A 16721-nucleotide genomic window follows, 5' to 3' on the forward strand; every position below is an offset into this window, starting at 1 on the left:
GAGAGGGTTTTCAGGAAAAGGCTTCCACTGATGCCACATGTAAGCTTCACCTTCATACCAAGCTAATTTATCTTCCAAGTTGCAGTCATTTAAAGTGCTAGATCTGCCCAGTGATGCAGAAAGAGTATCCAATCTGATCTCCATTTCTTCCTTCCTCCTTGTGCTAACACTACTCACTTTCTTTTCTTGGGACTTGGTTAATTTCAAACAAGAAATCAATGTGTCATCTTCATCTTCTGAATGACAAAGAAATGGGTTAAAAACTATGATTATAATTCTTCCCTTTCTATAAGAGAAATAAATGAAGCGCACTGGATAAACCAAGAAGTCATTCAATTTTACAAAATTATTTACAGCAGCATTTATTTAAAAAGTAAGTTATTTTGCTATACAAAATTTTTTGTTTTATAAAAGTCTCATTTTTCTGACATGTTTGAAACCATAACTATTGATTAAAGTCTATCTCACTGGAATGAATGGAGGCCACATACAAATAATATGCTGAAAGATATTTGAGAAAAAAATACAATTTTTTTAAAAATGCACCTTTATGTTTCTATTATTAAATATGTTTAATTTTAAGGTCATGTGTATAATAAAGAATTATAAGGAAACAAATACAATTATATGCCTTACATAAAAGAATGAAATCTCAGTGGGTATGGACTGAAATCCTACTGGCATTCTGAAATTGTCTATTTTAATACCAATCTGCCATGAGATTTATGCATGCAGTGTGTCTCATAGTGAAATAGTTTTTAAAAAGCAAGAATGACAAAACCAAAAAAAAGGCATATCTGTAATACTATAAAGTTCATTTGTGAGATCTATATTTACACAATGTGGCAAAGACTCTGATGAAATTTCTAGTAATATAGAAAACAGTTACAGAAAATAGAAATATATATCACCCAGAGTCAATTGCTCTATGTCATGGAATCCCTTTAAATCCAAATGTTTAATGAGTATTTTAAAAAGAGTTTGATTAATTAAGACATGCTATTAAAAATAAATAAATGAAAATCAAAGTTGCATGCCATGGACACACCAATTTGCTATGCTTACATCGAAATTCAAATATATGGTTTTCTATGGCCAAAGAATGGGAACAGTGGACACTGCTGAGCCTCCTCCATTGCTCTCTCTCACTCTGTCTCAGAGCCTGGTCTTGAAGGGAAGGAGAAATGGGGTGAGGCATAAATACGGGGTAAAATTCAGGAATAGATGGGGATGTCTGTTTCAAAATAACTTGGCAATAACAACAATCCTCAATGTTTAATGATTATCTTAAGACCTTATCAAAATGGGCTTCATTAATATATGCTTCCTTAGTTCTCTCTCAAAGGAATTGTAACAGCTTATTGAGTTCTTACTTACGGAGGTTTATTAATGTCGGTTTCACCTCATCCAGACTCTGCACTCTGGCTTTCTTAGTCCAAACCAGTTTCTGTAGTCGCTTTAATGTCCCCATTGATTCCACAGGGTCACCGCCCAATTTTATGGCCTAGTACAAACACAGCTCAAGGTAAAGACAAATTATTCTCCACAAAAGATTAAATATAAAATATGTTGAGATCATAAATGTGGAAAAATTAATAATGTGACCTTAAAACCTGAAGCCTGAGTCAATTTAAGCAATAGCTTGAAAGCACACCACATTTTTTGGGTTCAAAATTGTGAAATACATTACAACTGTCCAGTCATACTAAAGCAGAGTGGTTTTACCAATTTTTTTTTTTACTTCGAAATACAGCAAAATGGATTGAATTCAGAAATATCTATAAATGACTCACTCCTGCCCACTGTGAAACAGTGGAAAAAAACAAGATCTTTGCAGTGTAATATAGATGGAACAAGAGGTTCAAAGTTGCTATTTGCTAGTGTTGGAATAGACGGATAGTATGCAAAGTCTACCTGCTAATATTAGAGAAAGAAGAAGGTAAATTGTCTTCATTTTCTTTTTAGAAATTTGTGGGCAAACAGCATTTGTTTCAAGTATGAAAATTTTTCAAATAACATACTTAAAAAAAGAATAGCCTCTTGCTTTGTAGAAGATATGCACTAAGTGAAACAAAAGATAGCCACAGCATACCACATTATGTTTTAGTATATGTGTCACTTGTTTATTGTGGCAAAATATGGATGAAATATAATTAACATTGCATTAAAGACTCTTGTTTTCTTTAAAAAGATTCAGGAATGTTTCCCACTAGTTTACGGTTGAATTTGTACTTATATAGCTTTTACTTATTATCTTAAGGATAGTTCCTCTTAAGGATTTCAAAATACTTTGGAAATTAACTCTTTGTGTGCTAAGTTTTACATGAGTTGATAAAATCATTGTGCTCTGTTGAATTCACTAGATGTGATATAATACATATAGGAATACTTTTTCATCCAGAAAGTTCTACTCAGAAATATTTCTCCACCTGCTTTTGTCTCATTCTTTCCATTGAACAGCTGATAAATAACATCTACAAAGACACTGCAATTTTCAAAAGGTGAATATTGCCTCCTCATTAGTGTTTGAATGAGACATTTATAACAATGCTTTCCAAGCCTTTGAAAGAGACTATAAGCCCAAATAAATGTTTGGAAGTAAAGAATATCTGGCATGCAACATTTCCAATCCTTATACTCAGCTATTATCTTTGGTCTTTATGATAGACTTTGAACAACCAGCATAAACTTGTTGTTCTGTCTCTGCAAAATAGCACTTACGTAGGAAATGTGACGTTTTTTGTCAGAGGAAGCCATACCTTTTTGCATTAAATAAATGGGAAAATATTGAAATCATTTTAATCTTTCAGAAAGGACTGTGATGAGATATGCTTAGAAACGCAAAATCTTCCCTCTCTTTCCAAAGGCCATGCTCTGTTCAACACAATTTCTATTGCTTACTTTTTTGTATTATTTCTCAGTGTTTCTTTTAGTGCTTTCTGAGTTACTTGGTTTTATAGACGCTGTACAACTTAGGAAAGGTCGTCTTCTACTCTTTAGACCCTTTCAGAAATAATAAGATGACATTGCACAACCATTTTTTCTTTGCTGTGCTTCTACTCTTACGTCAACTTCTTGTTACGGCCAAAACTTAATTGTTCCACTGAAACACTGGCAACAAAAATCACCTTCTCTTTTCCCTTAGTGAAAAAGGCTTTAATGTGGAGAAAGGTATTGTATACCAGGGAAACGGAACTTTGTATAAATGATTTTCCCCCAAGAGGAACTAAAGCATTTGGAAGGTATCTGAATTCAGATAAGTAAGATCTCATGGCCTAGAGGTTTTAAAACAAACTGACCTTTCATTATTTTGTTCACACTCTATTATAGCCTTTTAAAATCATGATATTGTTATTTTTTGTATCTTTATTCACTTTGAGTTACTAGACATCAGTCTACTGCATTTTATTTATGTTTTTTAAATCCTATGAGTCTAGATTGTACATGGCTTGATAAATATGTACTGAATGTAAATACAATCCTAATTTTATACATGTTTTATGTACACAATGGAGTATCCATAGTACATTTTTGATACTAGACTCATTACTTTCTAATAGCAAAGTATTTCTGGACAACCTCCTCTTGTTAATAGGTACTATATATCCAAGGGATGAAATTTAGAGTTAATATTATTATAAAATATATAGAATCATTAAAACTATGTATTAAAAAGAAAATGTATTCAGATTAAAAATACAGCCAGGTGCGGTGGCTCATGCCTGTAATCCCAGTACTTTGGGAGGCCGAGGCGGGTGGATCATGGGGTCAGGAGATCAAGACCATCCTGGCCAACATGGCGAAACCCTGTCTCTACTAAAAACACAAAAATTAGCTGGGTGTGGTGGCATGCACCTGTAATCCCAGCTACTTGGGAGTTTGAGGCAGGAGAATCGCATGAACCCAGGAAGCAGAGATTGCAGTGAGCCGACATTGCACCACTGAACTCCAGTCTGGGCGGCAGAGTGAGACTCCATTTCAAAAAAAGAAGAAAGAAAGAAAAAGAAATCCTCTAAAATATTTTTCAAATGATAACACTATTTATCTCATTTCTCTTATCTATTACCTACATATTTGTACTGAATGTGATTATGTTTTACAGTAACATGACTTTTAAATTCTAAATGTGTTCTAAGAAGATTGACCCATAAATTAAACCTAGCATTCAACAAATCAATAAACTTTTATTGAGCACCTACTATATGCCAAGCACTCTCTCACATTCTGGGGATATGGCATAGAGGAAGTAATATGAGATCACTGTTTTTATCAAGTCTAATTCTAGAGGGACGTGATGGGTGATAAACATATAAACAAGTATATAAACATAAGAATGTGACATAAGAAATGCTATATTAATAATTAACAGGGTGATTGAGTGAGGATGCAAAAGGAGGGTTTATTAATTTACTGATCAGAAGGAACTTCACTGAAGATACTAAAGCTGAGGCCTGAATGATGAGAAGGAACCAGATATGTGAAGACTTAGAGAGGGTTTAGAACTCAGAAGTTGGTCAGAAAGAATATTTCCCCTGAGACTTAAATAAGAGAAAAAGTCAGCCAGGCAAATAGCAGAGAGAAGAGAAGTCTTGGAACACAATACAGTTTGCAAAGGTTCTAAGGCTGGAATCCCTGGAAGAATGCTTAGTACGTGCCCATGAAGGGAAAGAAAGGAAGAGTACCAAGAGATGAGCCCAGAGAATAACAGAGATCCTTCCAGGAGGCTTCTGTAGAGCAGATTGAAGAATATGGAATATCTAATCAGAGGATGACACAACTTGGTTTACAGTTTTGTTCCTCTCTCTCTATTGAATTTTGATTTTCCATTTCAGTGGACTCTTCCCAATAGCATTCAAATGTGCCTTATGTCATTCATCTTTACTTCACCATCTTTTTCTTTACCACTTTTTCTATCCTAGGCATTTGTCTCAAAAACGTTAACTATGTATGCTTTCTGTAATTCTATTAACTTCTCATCCTTTTAATCTATCTCATCTATCAGCTTTCATCTTACCATTCCCTTTAAATTGTCCTTTTGATCTAATGAGCCATTCTTAAACTCCTTTACTACTTGACATTCAGCAATGTCGACCACAGTGACCTTCTGGAAACACTCTCTTTTCTTGGCTTCTGTGACACCGTGTTCCTCTGATTTTCCTTTTACTTTTTTTGGCCCTTCCCTCTATAACTCCTATATGCTGACACCTTTCTTTTCTTGAAATTAAATTTTGAAATTACTTAAGGATTAATCCTGGCCTTTTATCTGATATCACCATCTTTCTCTTCTCTTGTACATGCATGCATACACACCACTTTTAATACCACTTATGTGCTAATGACTCCCAATTTCTTTCTTTCCCCAGGCCTCTCTGCAGAGCTTCAGACTCACATATCCAGCTATGTATTTAAAACAATTTTTAAGCACAATCAGAACTGACCTCTAGACCTATGCTCCGAATATGATGCTCATCCCATCTTCTTCAACTCAGTGAAGGCCGTCTTCATCCACCAAGTGCACATTCCATAACTAAGAGTTTGGCCTAATGTATCTTGAATGTTTCTTTTTCTCCATCTCTGTTGTTACCAATCTAGTTGAATTTTCTTTCATCGATACTACTGTCAAGTCCCTAATTGATTTTCTTTTCACTTTTGTCTTTCTAATTTAGAGTAGTCTTTGAAAGATGTAAATTTCCATCGAACTGGTAATTATATGTGAATGTAAATGTAATTTTTCATATGTATATATTTAACATGTATATACTATATATTTCATATATTTATGTCAAAAATAGAAATATCTTTTAGTTCATTTTGCTCACGCTTCCTTAAATAATATAAAAATTTTGTTAGAAGTACTTGGTTAAATATATCTCATTTTCTGACACTTTGCTTGAATATTAATATTAAAGAATAATTTTTAGAAGATAGCATCACTGAATTATTGAACTGGATTAGTTCTACAATCATATTTTATGAGTTGGGATGGAAATTATTAGACATCTAGTCTACCAGAGTATATAAAAAATGAGAGAACTCAGAGAAGTTAAGTGGCTTACTCAAGGAAAGATAATTTATTAATAATAGAGTTGGGATGGAAATAAAATATTCTGACTTTTAATCCAATGTTCTTTCTTACAAGATCTTTAAATGCCAGCATAATTACTAGTTATCTAGTATTGACAGTGAAATTAAGACCAACCAAATTCAGGGAATTTATTTGGAGGTTAAATATGACTTTCCAAAACAGAGGATAAGTATCAGGTAGACACTTTCAGATTTATAGGCCTATCCTCTTAAATATACATAATTAAGAAGGAAATATATAAATATATGTGTGTGTATGTATGTATATACCTACACATATTTGCTGGAAAGGCATTTAAACCTTTTAAATCTCTCCTGATTTTATCACTTCCTTTTACAGAAGGAAAATTTAGACTTATGGAGACTAACCAAACCCAGATTGCATATCTGTCTGAATTATGTCCTCTTCACTCCACTAATGAAAAGGTAGCTGAATAACATGTCAGACTTGAATGAAGCAAAAACCAAAACAAAACAAAACAGAAAACACTTTGTTCTTACTTTTCTTCTTAATTTCTGATTTAGAAAAATTTTCCTCTCTAGTGTCATATTTAACAAGTATTCAGATAACAAATCCTAATAACTTGATGTCTATCTCACATAATTTCTTCAACAGGAGAAATGGAGATTTTAAAAAATTGATATTTTGGTTAAACTTTAAAGAAAGCTATAATGGAGACTAAACCTTCAAGTAGTTTCATATGTATGATATTGACAGTTTTCTCTAAGTTTCCTGGTCTTATGGCTCGTTGTTTCATTATTAAAACTGTGCCAGTGTATGCACAGGGCTTAGAAATTTTTTAATTCTCACATGTATTAAGTGAAAAACCAGAATGTAAGTTTGTATAAAAAGTATAAATACCACTATATGTGGCCTTTTTCTTTCTTTATGTACTCTACTCTTCTTAGTTTTCTACAATGAAGATGTGTTAGTTCTATAATTAGCATAATTGGGAGAAATTTTTTTTTTTTTTTTTTTTAAGACACGGGTGTTGGTCTTGCTCTGTCCACCAGACTGGAAGCTGGTGTGCATTTGCACGATAAGAGCTCGCTGTAGCCTTGAACTCCTGAGCTCTAGTGATCCTCCCATCTCAGCCTCCCAAAGTGCTGAGACTACAGGCACGCCCCATCATGCCCAGTAATTTATTTTACTTTATTTTTTGTAGAGATGAGGCCTCACTATGTTGCCCAGGCTTGTCTTGGACTCCTGGCCTTAACCAATCCTCCTGCTTCAGCCTCCCAAAGTGCTGGGATTACAGGCGTGAGCCATCACATGTAGGAAGAAATTCTATAAACTACAAAATGTATTTAGAAGGCACATTTCAATAATCCAATCTATCCTTGCTAAGAAGGACAGAAGTACTCAGTTTTTCTACGGAGAATTTGTTCTTAGCCACTTGAAAGGGAAGGTGCCTAGAGACAGGAAGAAGAGAGCTACTTTCATGTTAAAAACAAAATAAAGAAGAGGTTTTAAATGTTGAATTATTAAACTCCTAAATCTATATCTTCATTTTCTTCTATATAAAAGTGACTAGTCTCTATTCATGACCTAAAAAATATTCTAAAAAGATAATTTTTAGGGTCACAATGATCGATAAATATTTAGAAACTCAATGGACAATAATAAAACCAATGGGATTATGAACTAGAATTGATCAATGCAAACACATGAAAACAAATACATTTCACTTCAGAGGTTTATTTTATTGCTTTCTTGGAACTACAATTAATTTAAAAGATGATTTAAGATAATTTACTTATGCAAATGAAATATTGATTGAAGAAATAATTACAGTTGGTGGGAAAATTGCCATGTTGACGTTGGATATTCATATATCATTGTAATTTTAAAAATTATTATTTTTCAGTGATAGAAACTGAACTTAAACTAAGATTGGATAAGCACTTACAATAAAGCTAGGCAAAATTTTAAGTCATCGAATAGATGAGTAACTGAACGAATTAGTTAACAAAATCAAATATATTCTCCTAGAAGGCTTATAAGACATTTATTTATTCGTTTATCTCATGAGGACCTAATTTATTACTGAGGACCTAATCGATGGGAGGTGCAAAGAAGAATGAAACGTTGTGTCTGCCTGTGATGCACATTGCTTAACATGAATACTAAGAAAAATAGTCATCTGTTTCTGTTCCTGTCCCCCTCACTGCAAGGTGATCTTTTTGGGGTTCTAGTACTGTTTCACACATATCACTTCTTAGAGTCAGTATCATCAATGAATATATTCAATCTGAACAGCTGGCCAAAAATACATCTGGAGGAAAAAAATGATGTGTGTCATATGAGAACTGCAAATAAAATTCAATGATTATTCACAGGAAAGATTGCATAAGGTGGGAATAGGGAGGAGAAATGTTCTTGGCTAGAGGATTAGCAGGTATTTAAGAAGCTAAGCAGTATAATTTAGGATGTCTAACAACGCCATTTATGTAATAGTCTAATTCTACTATATAAACACTAAAACCCTTTCAAGTCCTAATATAATATTCTAGCTCGTCCTTCCTCTCAAGCAGATTTTGACATGTGTAAGTCTGGTCTTGGAACAATGTGCCCTCTGAGAACACAGTAAAAACAGAAATGAGTCTTTCAGAAGCCACACAGGCCCAATTTTCCATAGTGTAATGAAGTCGCAACGTCACGGCCATTTCTCCACTTCAGCAGGGGAAGCCAAGACTGCTTTTTGCTCACTGACCTATAGCTGAGGGTCAGTCTTTGAATGTGGACACACTGCCAAGCTAGCTGGGAGTTGCCAGGGTTACACAAACCAGAGTTGCAAATGGGGGTTGTGTTGATTTAAGAGAAAAGGCCACAGAAGCCACATCTTTCTTACTTCCTGTGTAATATCCTCTGCCCTGAAATTTTGAAGAAGTTTCTAGAACTACTCATAAGAACATTTCTCTTTTTGGGTACACCTCCTAGCTGACCGAAATTTATGAACAATAGGAAATTTAAGAGCCAGTATGCAAATTAATTTTTATTAAGTATCTGTTGGATTTTTAGCAAGAAGATGAGCTATGGATGGAAAATCATACAGTAAAAAAAAACGTTTTTATCTAGTATTTATAATTTCAAATCCACAAGAAATGTTAAGAAAACCTAGAGTAAGAACCTGCCCTTGTGTGCGGACGAATGATTGTTCTGCTTTGAAAATCTGCTCTGTGACTAGCCATGTGAACTTGAGTGAGCCACTTCACCTCTCTGTACTTCAGCCTTTCATCTTTAAATTGAAGGATTGGATCATAGGAATTCATTGTTCCTCACATGTCCTTGGGGACATTTGACTAGATAAGTGTCTTCTTTTGTTACTTTACATAAATTCTTGTGCCTTAGAAAAAATATCAAGGAAAAAGTGGGAATGACCTACTGTTAATCACAGATGATCAGAGCCTGAAGAAATATTCTCTAGTCCAACATTTTACTTTAAAAATGTGGAAACGGAAATGCAGAAATATGAGGTTAGAGGCCTAAGAGCACAGTCGGTAGTAGATCCAATTCCTGCCATCCAGTTCTCTTGCTTGTTTCTAATTAAGGCATTTCATAATCCTCCCAAATGTATAGCTTTATTTTCATCTGAAAGTCCTTTTTGTATTGACTGAGGTTCATTTGTTTGTTTCCCACAGCTCTTTGACATTTAACTAGTCATTAAGAACTTAGATAGCATGTGAAATAGCAAGGGCAGAGCTCAATAAATCTTTTTTAGGGAACAGAAGTAATACTTAAATCACAACTTTCCGTCACCTCTTCCGCCTACCTGGCACAATTTAGACATCTCTTAGACAAAAAGAAAAAAAAATAGTTGAAAAGAAAACTATTATAAAAACTTAGATGTTAATAACATGTTAATAATATTGGGGGAGAGAGAGCTATAAATAAAGATATCAAAACTTTCGTATTCGGCCGGGCGCAGTGGCTCACGCCTGTAATCCCAGCACTTTGGGAGGCCGAGGCGGGTGGATCACCTGAGGTCGGGAGTTCGAGACCGGACTGACCAACATGGGAAACCCCGTCTCTACTAAAAATACAAAATTATCTGGGCCTGGTGGCACATGCCTATAATACCAGCTACTAGGGAGGCTGAGGCAGGAGAATTGCTTGAACCTGGGAGGCGGAGGTTGCGGTGAGCCGAGATGGTGCCATTGCACTCCAGCCTGGGCAACAAGAGTGAAACTCTGCCTCAAAAAAAAAAAAAAAAAAAAAAACAACTTTCGTATTCATACCTACATAAAGAAAGATGATTTACCAAGAGTAGTTATTTGTCACAAAATTACAATTACATTTTGGGAAACAATAGTCAAATAAGTTGCAAACATTAGCTTGTCGTGTTCCGAAACCATCTAGAACAAGAACTACAAATAGGACTTATAGTTGTTTCATATCAATAATGCTATAATACTTGGCGATGTACGTGAATATCCTGGAAATTTGCCAGACCTTCTAAACCATGTCCTTTCCATGAACCTCTGTTTAGCAATATCTGAACAAGGAAAAGAAGGCAGTTGATGTGATTTTAATATCATAAGGGACTGCTGGCACACAGAGAGACTTCTTAAAAAATGGTTTTATTATATTTCATTCTATGGACTATAATCCAATTAATTAATTGATTTCCTGTTATCACACACTCATACTGTTTCCAAGTTCTCTTTTTTTAGCAATGCTACAATGATGTACACTTCTCTCAGAAACATGAGATAGCACCTATTTCCCCCAAGTCAGAAGATAATGCTTTTTAACATTATAAATTTTTTCCTATCTCTGGAAAAGTTGCTAAATTTTATGGAAAATTTTTTATATAACAACCTATCCTTCTTTAAAGGAAATGCTTTATGGTCCTTTCAGTTCAGAAAACCACTCAATAAGGACAAGTCTCTTTTTATATTCTTTAGAGAGTCTTCCATGTGGCAGCTGAAAACAAATGTAATAAAGAACCATAGAAAACAGTGCTTGTGGCATTAACATGATTGGAAAAGAGATGGGAAATCCACTTCAATAGTTATATCAGGGAAGAAAAGTCTCACCATTTCATCAACAGTAGGTTCAGCTTGTCTTTGATAATGAAATGGACTCCAGCATTCAGTGGTCACCTTAGAAATTAGAAAAGGAAAAAGAGACAACTAATGTTAACATTCTTTAAAAAACAAAACAAAACAAAACTCCACAAAGCTACCAAACTAATTGGGAAAGGATTCATTGTCTTAATTAGAAATAATTATCTTGTTATCAAAGTACACTGATTAATGTTTCATCAGTGACTTCATCTGCATATATACACATATATAGACAAATATGGAATATGTGTAGGTATATACAGTATACACACATTATATATCCATATATGTGTGTGTGATATGTGTATGTGTCTATGTGTATTAGATTCACTCCTCAGCCCTCACATAGGGCAATCCCAATCCATGATCTCACATTTAGAAGAGTTGGTGGAAAGAGGGGATCAGGAAAGTTTTGTGAAACAGCCCACTGTAATTTCTTAGTGCTCTACATTAAGTATATAATGGGCATCCGTTTTAGAAATGCTGATTGAGTTTAAACTCAAACCAAATATACATTTGGAGTAATATCTCAAGTTATAGTGTGGGATATCTTTTATTACATTTGGCGCCTGTCAGTGTAACCTTCTTACTCTCAGCTTCTACTCATTTTGAAAACTTTATGTACCTGATATCAAACAATTTCTACCTAGGGCACTTCAGGACTGCAGCAAAGGGCATTTGATGGAGTCTATAAAAGGTAATAAAAGGGTGCTGTGGTCTGAACATTTGTGTTGCTCCCAAATTCATATACTGGAATGTAATACGCAAAGTGATAGTGTATTTGTCCATTTTCACATTGCTGTAAAGAAATACCTAAGACTGGGTAATTTACAAAGAAAAGAAGTTGAGTTTGCACACAATTCTACAGGCTGTACAAGAAACATAGTGGCTTCTGCCTTGGGGGAGGCCTCAGGAAGCCTCCAGTCACCGTGGAAGGCAAAGGGGGAGCAGACATCCTTACGTGTCAGGAGCAAGAGCAAAAGAATGAAGGGGGAGGTGCTACACACTTTTAAACAACAGCTCTCATGAGAACTCACTTATTATCATGAAAACAGCACCAATAGGGTAATGCTAAACCATTCATGAGAAATCCAATCCCATGATCTAATCACCTCCTACCAGGCCCCACCTCCAACACTGGGAATCACAATTCAACAGGAATTTGGGCAGGAACACTTATCCAAATTATATCAGATAGTATCAAGGGGTGGGACTTTTGGGGAAGTAACTAAGCCATAACGTTTTTGCCCTCATGAACGGAATTAGAGCCCTTATAGAAGAGGTTGAGGGGAGTTGCCTTGCTCCCTTTTTGAAGCAGACACTGAATCAGCTGGTGCCTTGTCTTGGACTTTTCAGCCTCTAGAGCTGTGAGAAATACATTCCTGTTGTTTACAAATTATCCAACCTAAGGTACTTTGCTATAGCTGCCTGCAAGAACTAAGACAAAGTGATTTCAAATTTTGTTCTGAGGGGAGTCTGCAATGAGATTAAGAAGAATGTAGAGACAGGGCAATATGAATATTCATTAAACATCTTGAGAGAGCATGCTCCTTTATTTAAATATTTATGACAATCACAAGAAGTTTTATTATCACTATTTTACACATCTGGAAATTGAAGCACAGAGAGTTTAAGCAGCAAGTTTAAAGTCCAGTGTTTTTACTCATATAAAGGTAAGGCAAGTTTGGTTTCCATAAAGTCTAAACCCCAGCAGAATTCTGGAGTTCTAGCTCATAAAATGTAGCCAAAGAACAAGAGTTTTGAAGCAGAAAACTGACAAAGTAGCTGAAGTGACTGAAACAAGTGCCAAGCGGTTGGATTTTATTTTTGCCACAGTGTGTAGCCTGTGGGTTCTTAAAGGACTGGGCCCATATGTTGAGGTTTGTTACATTTTAAGGATGCTACCTAGTACCCAGGGCTTGACACAGTATATAAGAGTGCATTTACTAGCCATTTTCTGGGTTGCAAAATTCCTTTTTAAAAATGAGTGAGAATGATGCTAAGGAATGCCAAATAAGTCCTCTCAACCTTTTAGGGCAATCCAAAAGGAAAACACCCATACATACGTGGAGTTCATTCATAAAAATCATTTGTTAGAATCAAGTATTTCCTCTTTTTAAAATAAAAGTTAAATGTAGAGTTGCTTAAACTCTTTTTTTTAAAAGTGAAAGTATACTTATCATAAATGCAGTATAACTTTGGATAAGGAAATGACAAAATCCAATATGATCTTAATTTTATTTCACCAGAAACAAGAGATTTGGATTCCATGTTAACATCCTATGTTTCTTTAATACCGACAGAAGCCACTCTTGAAAGTCATTTACTGTTAAAGAGAGGAGATTAGATTTTTTTTTTCAAGATAACAAAATACAGCCCTATATTCTTTCTACCTGCAAAATAAGTTATAATCTTGCCCTTTGGAAGTAGGAAACTTCTCCATCTATAACCTCAAACTAGTATAGTTCTAATGGTTTTAAAATATGCTCACAAATTCTTTTACAGAAGAGGTCTTCAGAAGGTGCATCATAATACTGCCCCCCCACCGTTAGTGTGAGCTGGATTTAGTGAGTTGCTTCTAACACACAGAATAAAATGGAAGTAATGATGTTTAACTTCTGAAATTAGGTCTTGAAAGGAATTGTGGCCTCTTCTTGTTCTGTGTCTTAGATGCTCACTCTGGGGAAACCAAATGACATTCTATGAAGACACTCAGCCTCATGGATAGACCAAAGTGGCAAGGGACCTATCCCTGCAGTCAACTCCCATCAAAAAACTGAGGTCACCTGCCTACAGCCATGAGAGGGAGTTAGCAACAAACCTTTCAGCCCCAGTCAAGCCTTCAGATAACACCTTGAGAGACACTAACCACCTGCGATTATAAACACATGAGAGACTCTAAGCTAGAAATGCCCAGCTATACCACTTCCCAACTCCTGACCCACAGGGACTGTGAAAAAATTTTTTTGTTTGTTTTAAGCCCCTAAATTTTAAAGTAATTTGTTATGCATCAATAGATATGTAATACGATAGTTAAAAGTCATACAATGGATAAGAAAGTACTTGAAATAAGAAACATTGATCAAGACACAATATCATTATTTCATCATAATATAGTCACTTCATACATAGACTATCATTTGGTTGACACTGTCATTTTGAATTCTTTTTGTTTGTTTGTTTTCTACCTTTTAGATTGTTCACACTTTTGTTTAGAACTGCCTCAAATCTGTCTGATAAAACCTAGTGAAAGACCTGTCTCTCCTGCTTGTTAATATATGACAGCATAACCTTAAATTATTTATCCAGTGACCCAGTGTTGTGACCTCGGTTAAGCTCATGAAAAATTGGTCTTGTTTTGTCCATTCTACATGCATTTCCCAAAAATTGTGTGCTATGTTGGATATAGTTTTAATTCTGTATATAGCCAATGGGATGTGTATAGCTAATATTTTATTTGTTAGTAATCCAATTTTCATCTTAAGGATTAAATGACTAACTCTAAATGCTGTTTACACTACATGAGAGCTGAAGGAGACTAGTCTAGTTTGTGCAATAAGAGGTGAGTCTAGACACTGTTTAACTGTGGACACAGTTTTGTCTGGTTGCTTACATAGAGCAGAGTTCAGCATTAGCAAAAGTGACTGTTTTAAAAATAAGGTATCAGGAATGTACTCAGCTTTGAGGAAGAGAATAACCAACAGTGGTTGCTTAAACAAGTATGGGGCTTATGTTTCTGTAAAATAGAAGTGCAGACATAGAGTTTCCAACCTGGGTGCAGCTTCTCAAAGATGTCCTCAGTGAATCAGGCTCTTTGCATGTGCCTGCTCCACCGTCTTTCATGTCTGCCTTTGCCTCACGGCTGGAAGACAGCTGCTGATTTACCAGGTATTACATCCAGCTCCAGGCAGGAAAGAGAGCAAAAAACAAAGCTTTGTCCTTATGAGACTCTGTCTTATTTTTTATTTTCCAGAAAAAGAAAGTCCTCCTCAGGAATTTCTGACTGTATTTCATTGGCCAGAACTGGATTCCATGACCACCCCTAACTACCGGGTAGGCTGAGAATTCAAATGCTGAAAATTGCAGTCTCCATAGTGAAAGACATGAAGAAAGAAATTGATTGAAATGGGTTAATTAATTAAATTAGCAACACTTTTCCTCAGTGAAGGAGCTCAGAAAGAAAATGTTTTGGTTCAGTCCTGGGTACGGATGCTGGACAGCACTTAATATCACCAGCACTGAAGGTAATAAATATTATCTCTCTTTTCTATCATGAATATGAATGATACTCTGAAGGCTGAATGCAACCTAGGAATTTACGTGAGAAATGAGGCATGCAACACTTTTGAAAATATATTAGCCCAAAGTCTGTATTACTGCATATTTTATTCGCCTTTTAATATGCTACAAAAGGTTTGAGCCATCAACTGAATGCTGCCAGAGAAGAACAAACAAGTACAAGAATGCAAAAATAAATGCTGGGAGTCAAGTTTTCACAAGATGTTCTTTATGGTTGGTATGATCACAGTGCTAAGCAGACTGATTTGCTTCTAGCTCTATCCATCAGCACTTCTTCCATAAGCCTGGTTCTCCAGGAAGTTTATCCCAGGCTATCTATGCAGAAATGCATATGGGGCAAAGTGGGTACTGGAGAAAGCGTTCCCTGAACTCCTTCTCTTGCCCCTGCTACCTGATTCTTTGTAACTTCTTCCATGCCTGAGATCTTCTTTTCTATTTTGAGAACATGAAGGAAACATGTTTGCTTAAGTACGTTCTGATTAGGATTTAAATATTTAATTCTGATCATTTTTAGTGTCTGAAATATATTTTGTAGGCATGGTCAAATGATAATTATAACTATAAAATGTTTTACATTCTACAAACTTTATCCCATGTTACTAATATTCAGGAAATGATCATAGGAAAATATTTACACTAGGATACTGTTCAATATTTTAACTGTTTCTATTTATACATAGTTTTAAGAAATTCTACAATGAATTTATATCATCTCCATAATAGGGAACAAAAATCGACTTCACTTTTTCCAGGAGGCTGTTGTCTTCCAAGACCATAATTAAACCAAGTTTGGGTTTATAGAGTTAAAATCATGAGATATCCCATCTCTGAACACATATTCATGGCTATAATTTGGACGTTTGTTGTCTCCAAACTTCATGTTGAAATTTGACCCTCAATATTGGATGTGGGGTGATATGGTTTCATTGTGTCCTCACAAAAACTTTCATCTTGAATTATAATCCCTATAATTCCCACATGCAAGGGCGGGATCAGGTGAAGGTAACTGGATCATGGAGGCAGTTTCCCCCACGCTCCTCTCATAATAATGAGTGACTCTCACGGGATCTGATGGTTTTATAAGCATCTGGCATTGCCCCTGCTCGCACTCACTTTGTCCTGCCACCCTGTGAAGAAGCTGCCTTCTTCTCCTTTGCCTTCCACCATGGTTGTAAGTTTCCTGAGGCCTCCTCAGCAATGGGGAACTGTGTCAATTAAACCTCTTTCCTTTATAAATTACCTGGCCTCGGGTATTTCTTCATAGCGTT

The 16721-nt window shown here is 35.4% G+C and overlaps 1 protein-coding gene across 1 annotated transcript in view; it reads right to left on the reverse strand.

The window, feature by feature from the left end:
- Positions 1 to 16721, reverse strand: part of SAMSN1 (SAM domain, SH3 domain and nuclear localization signals 1) — a 157597-nt gene that overhangs the window by 104154 nt on the left and 36722 nt on the right. Inside the window, exons 6-8 of the mRNA XM_012001961.1 lie at positions 11125 to 11190; positions 1378 to 1504; positions 1 to 236 (exon numbers count right to left, since the gene is read on the reverse strand). Of these exons, the coding sequence (XP_011857351.1) occupies positions 1 to 236; positions 1378 to 1504; positions 11125 to 11190 (429 nt within the window). The remainder of the gene's footprint in view (positions 237 to 1377; positions 1505 to 11124; positions 11191 to 16721) is intronic.

The sequence above is a fragment of the Mandrillus leucophaeus genome, unplaced genomic scaffold (assembly GCF_000951045.1).
Source record: "Mandrillus leucophaeus isolate KB7577 unplaced genomic scaffold, Mleu.le_1.0 Scaffold671, whole genome shotgun sequence".
Classification (NCBI taxonomy): Eukaryota; Metazoa; Chordata; class Mammalia; order Primates; family Cercopithecidae; genus Mandrillus; species Mandrillus leucophaeus.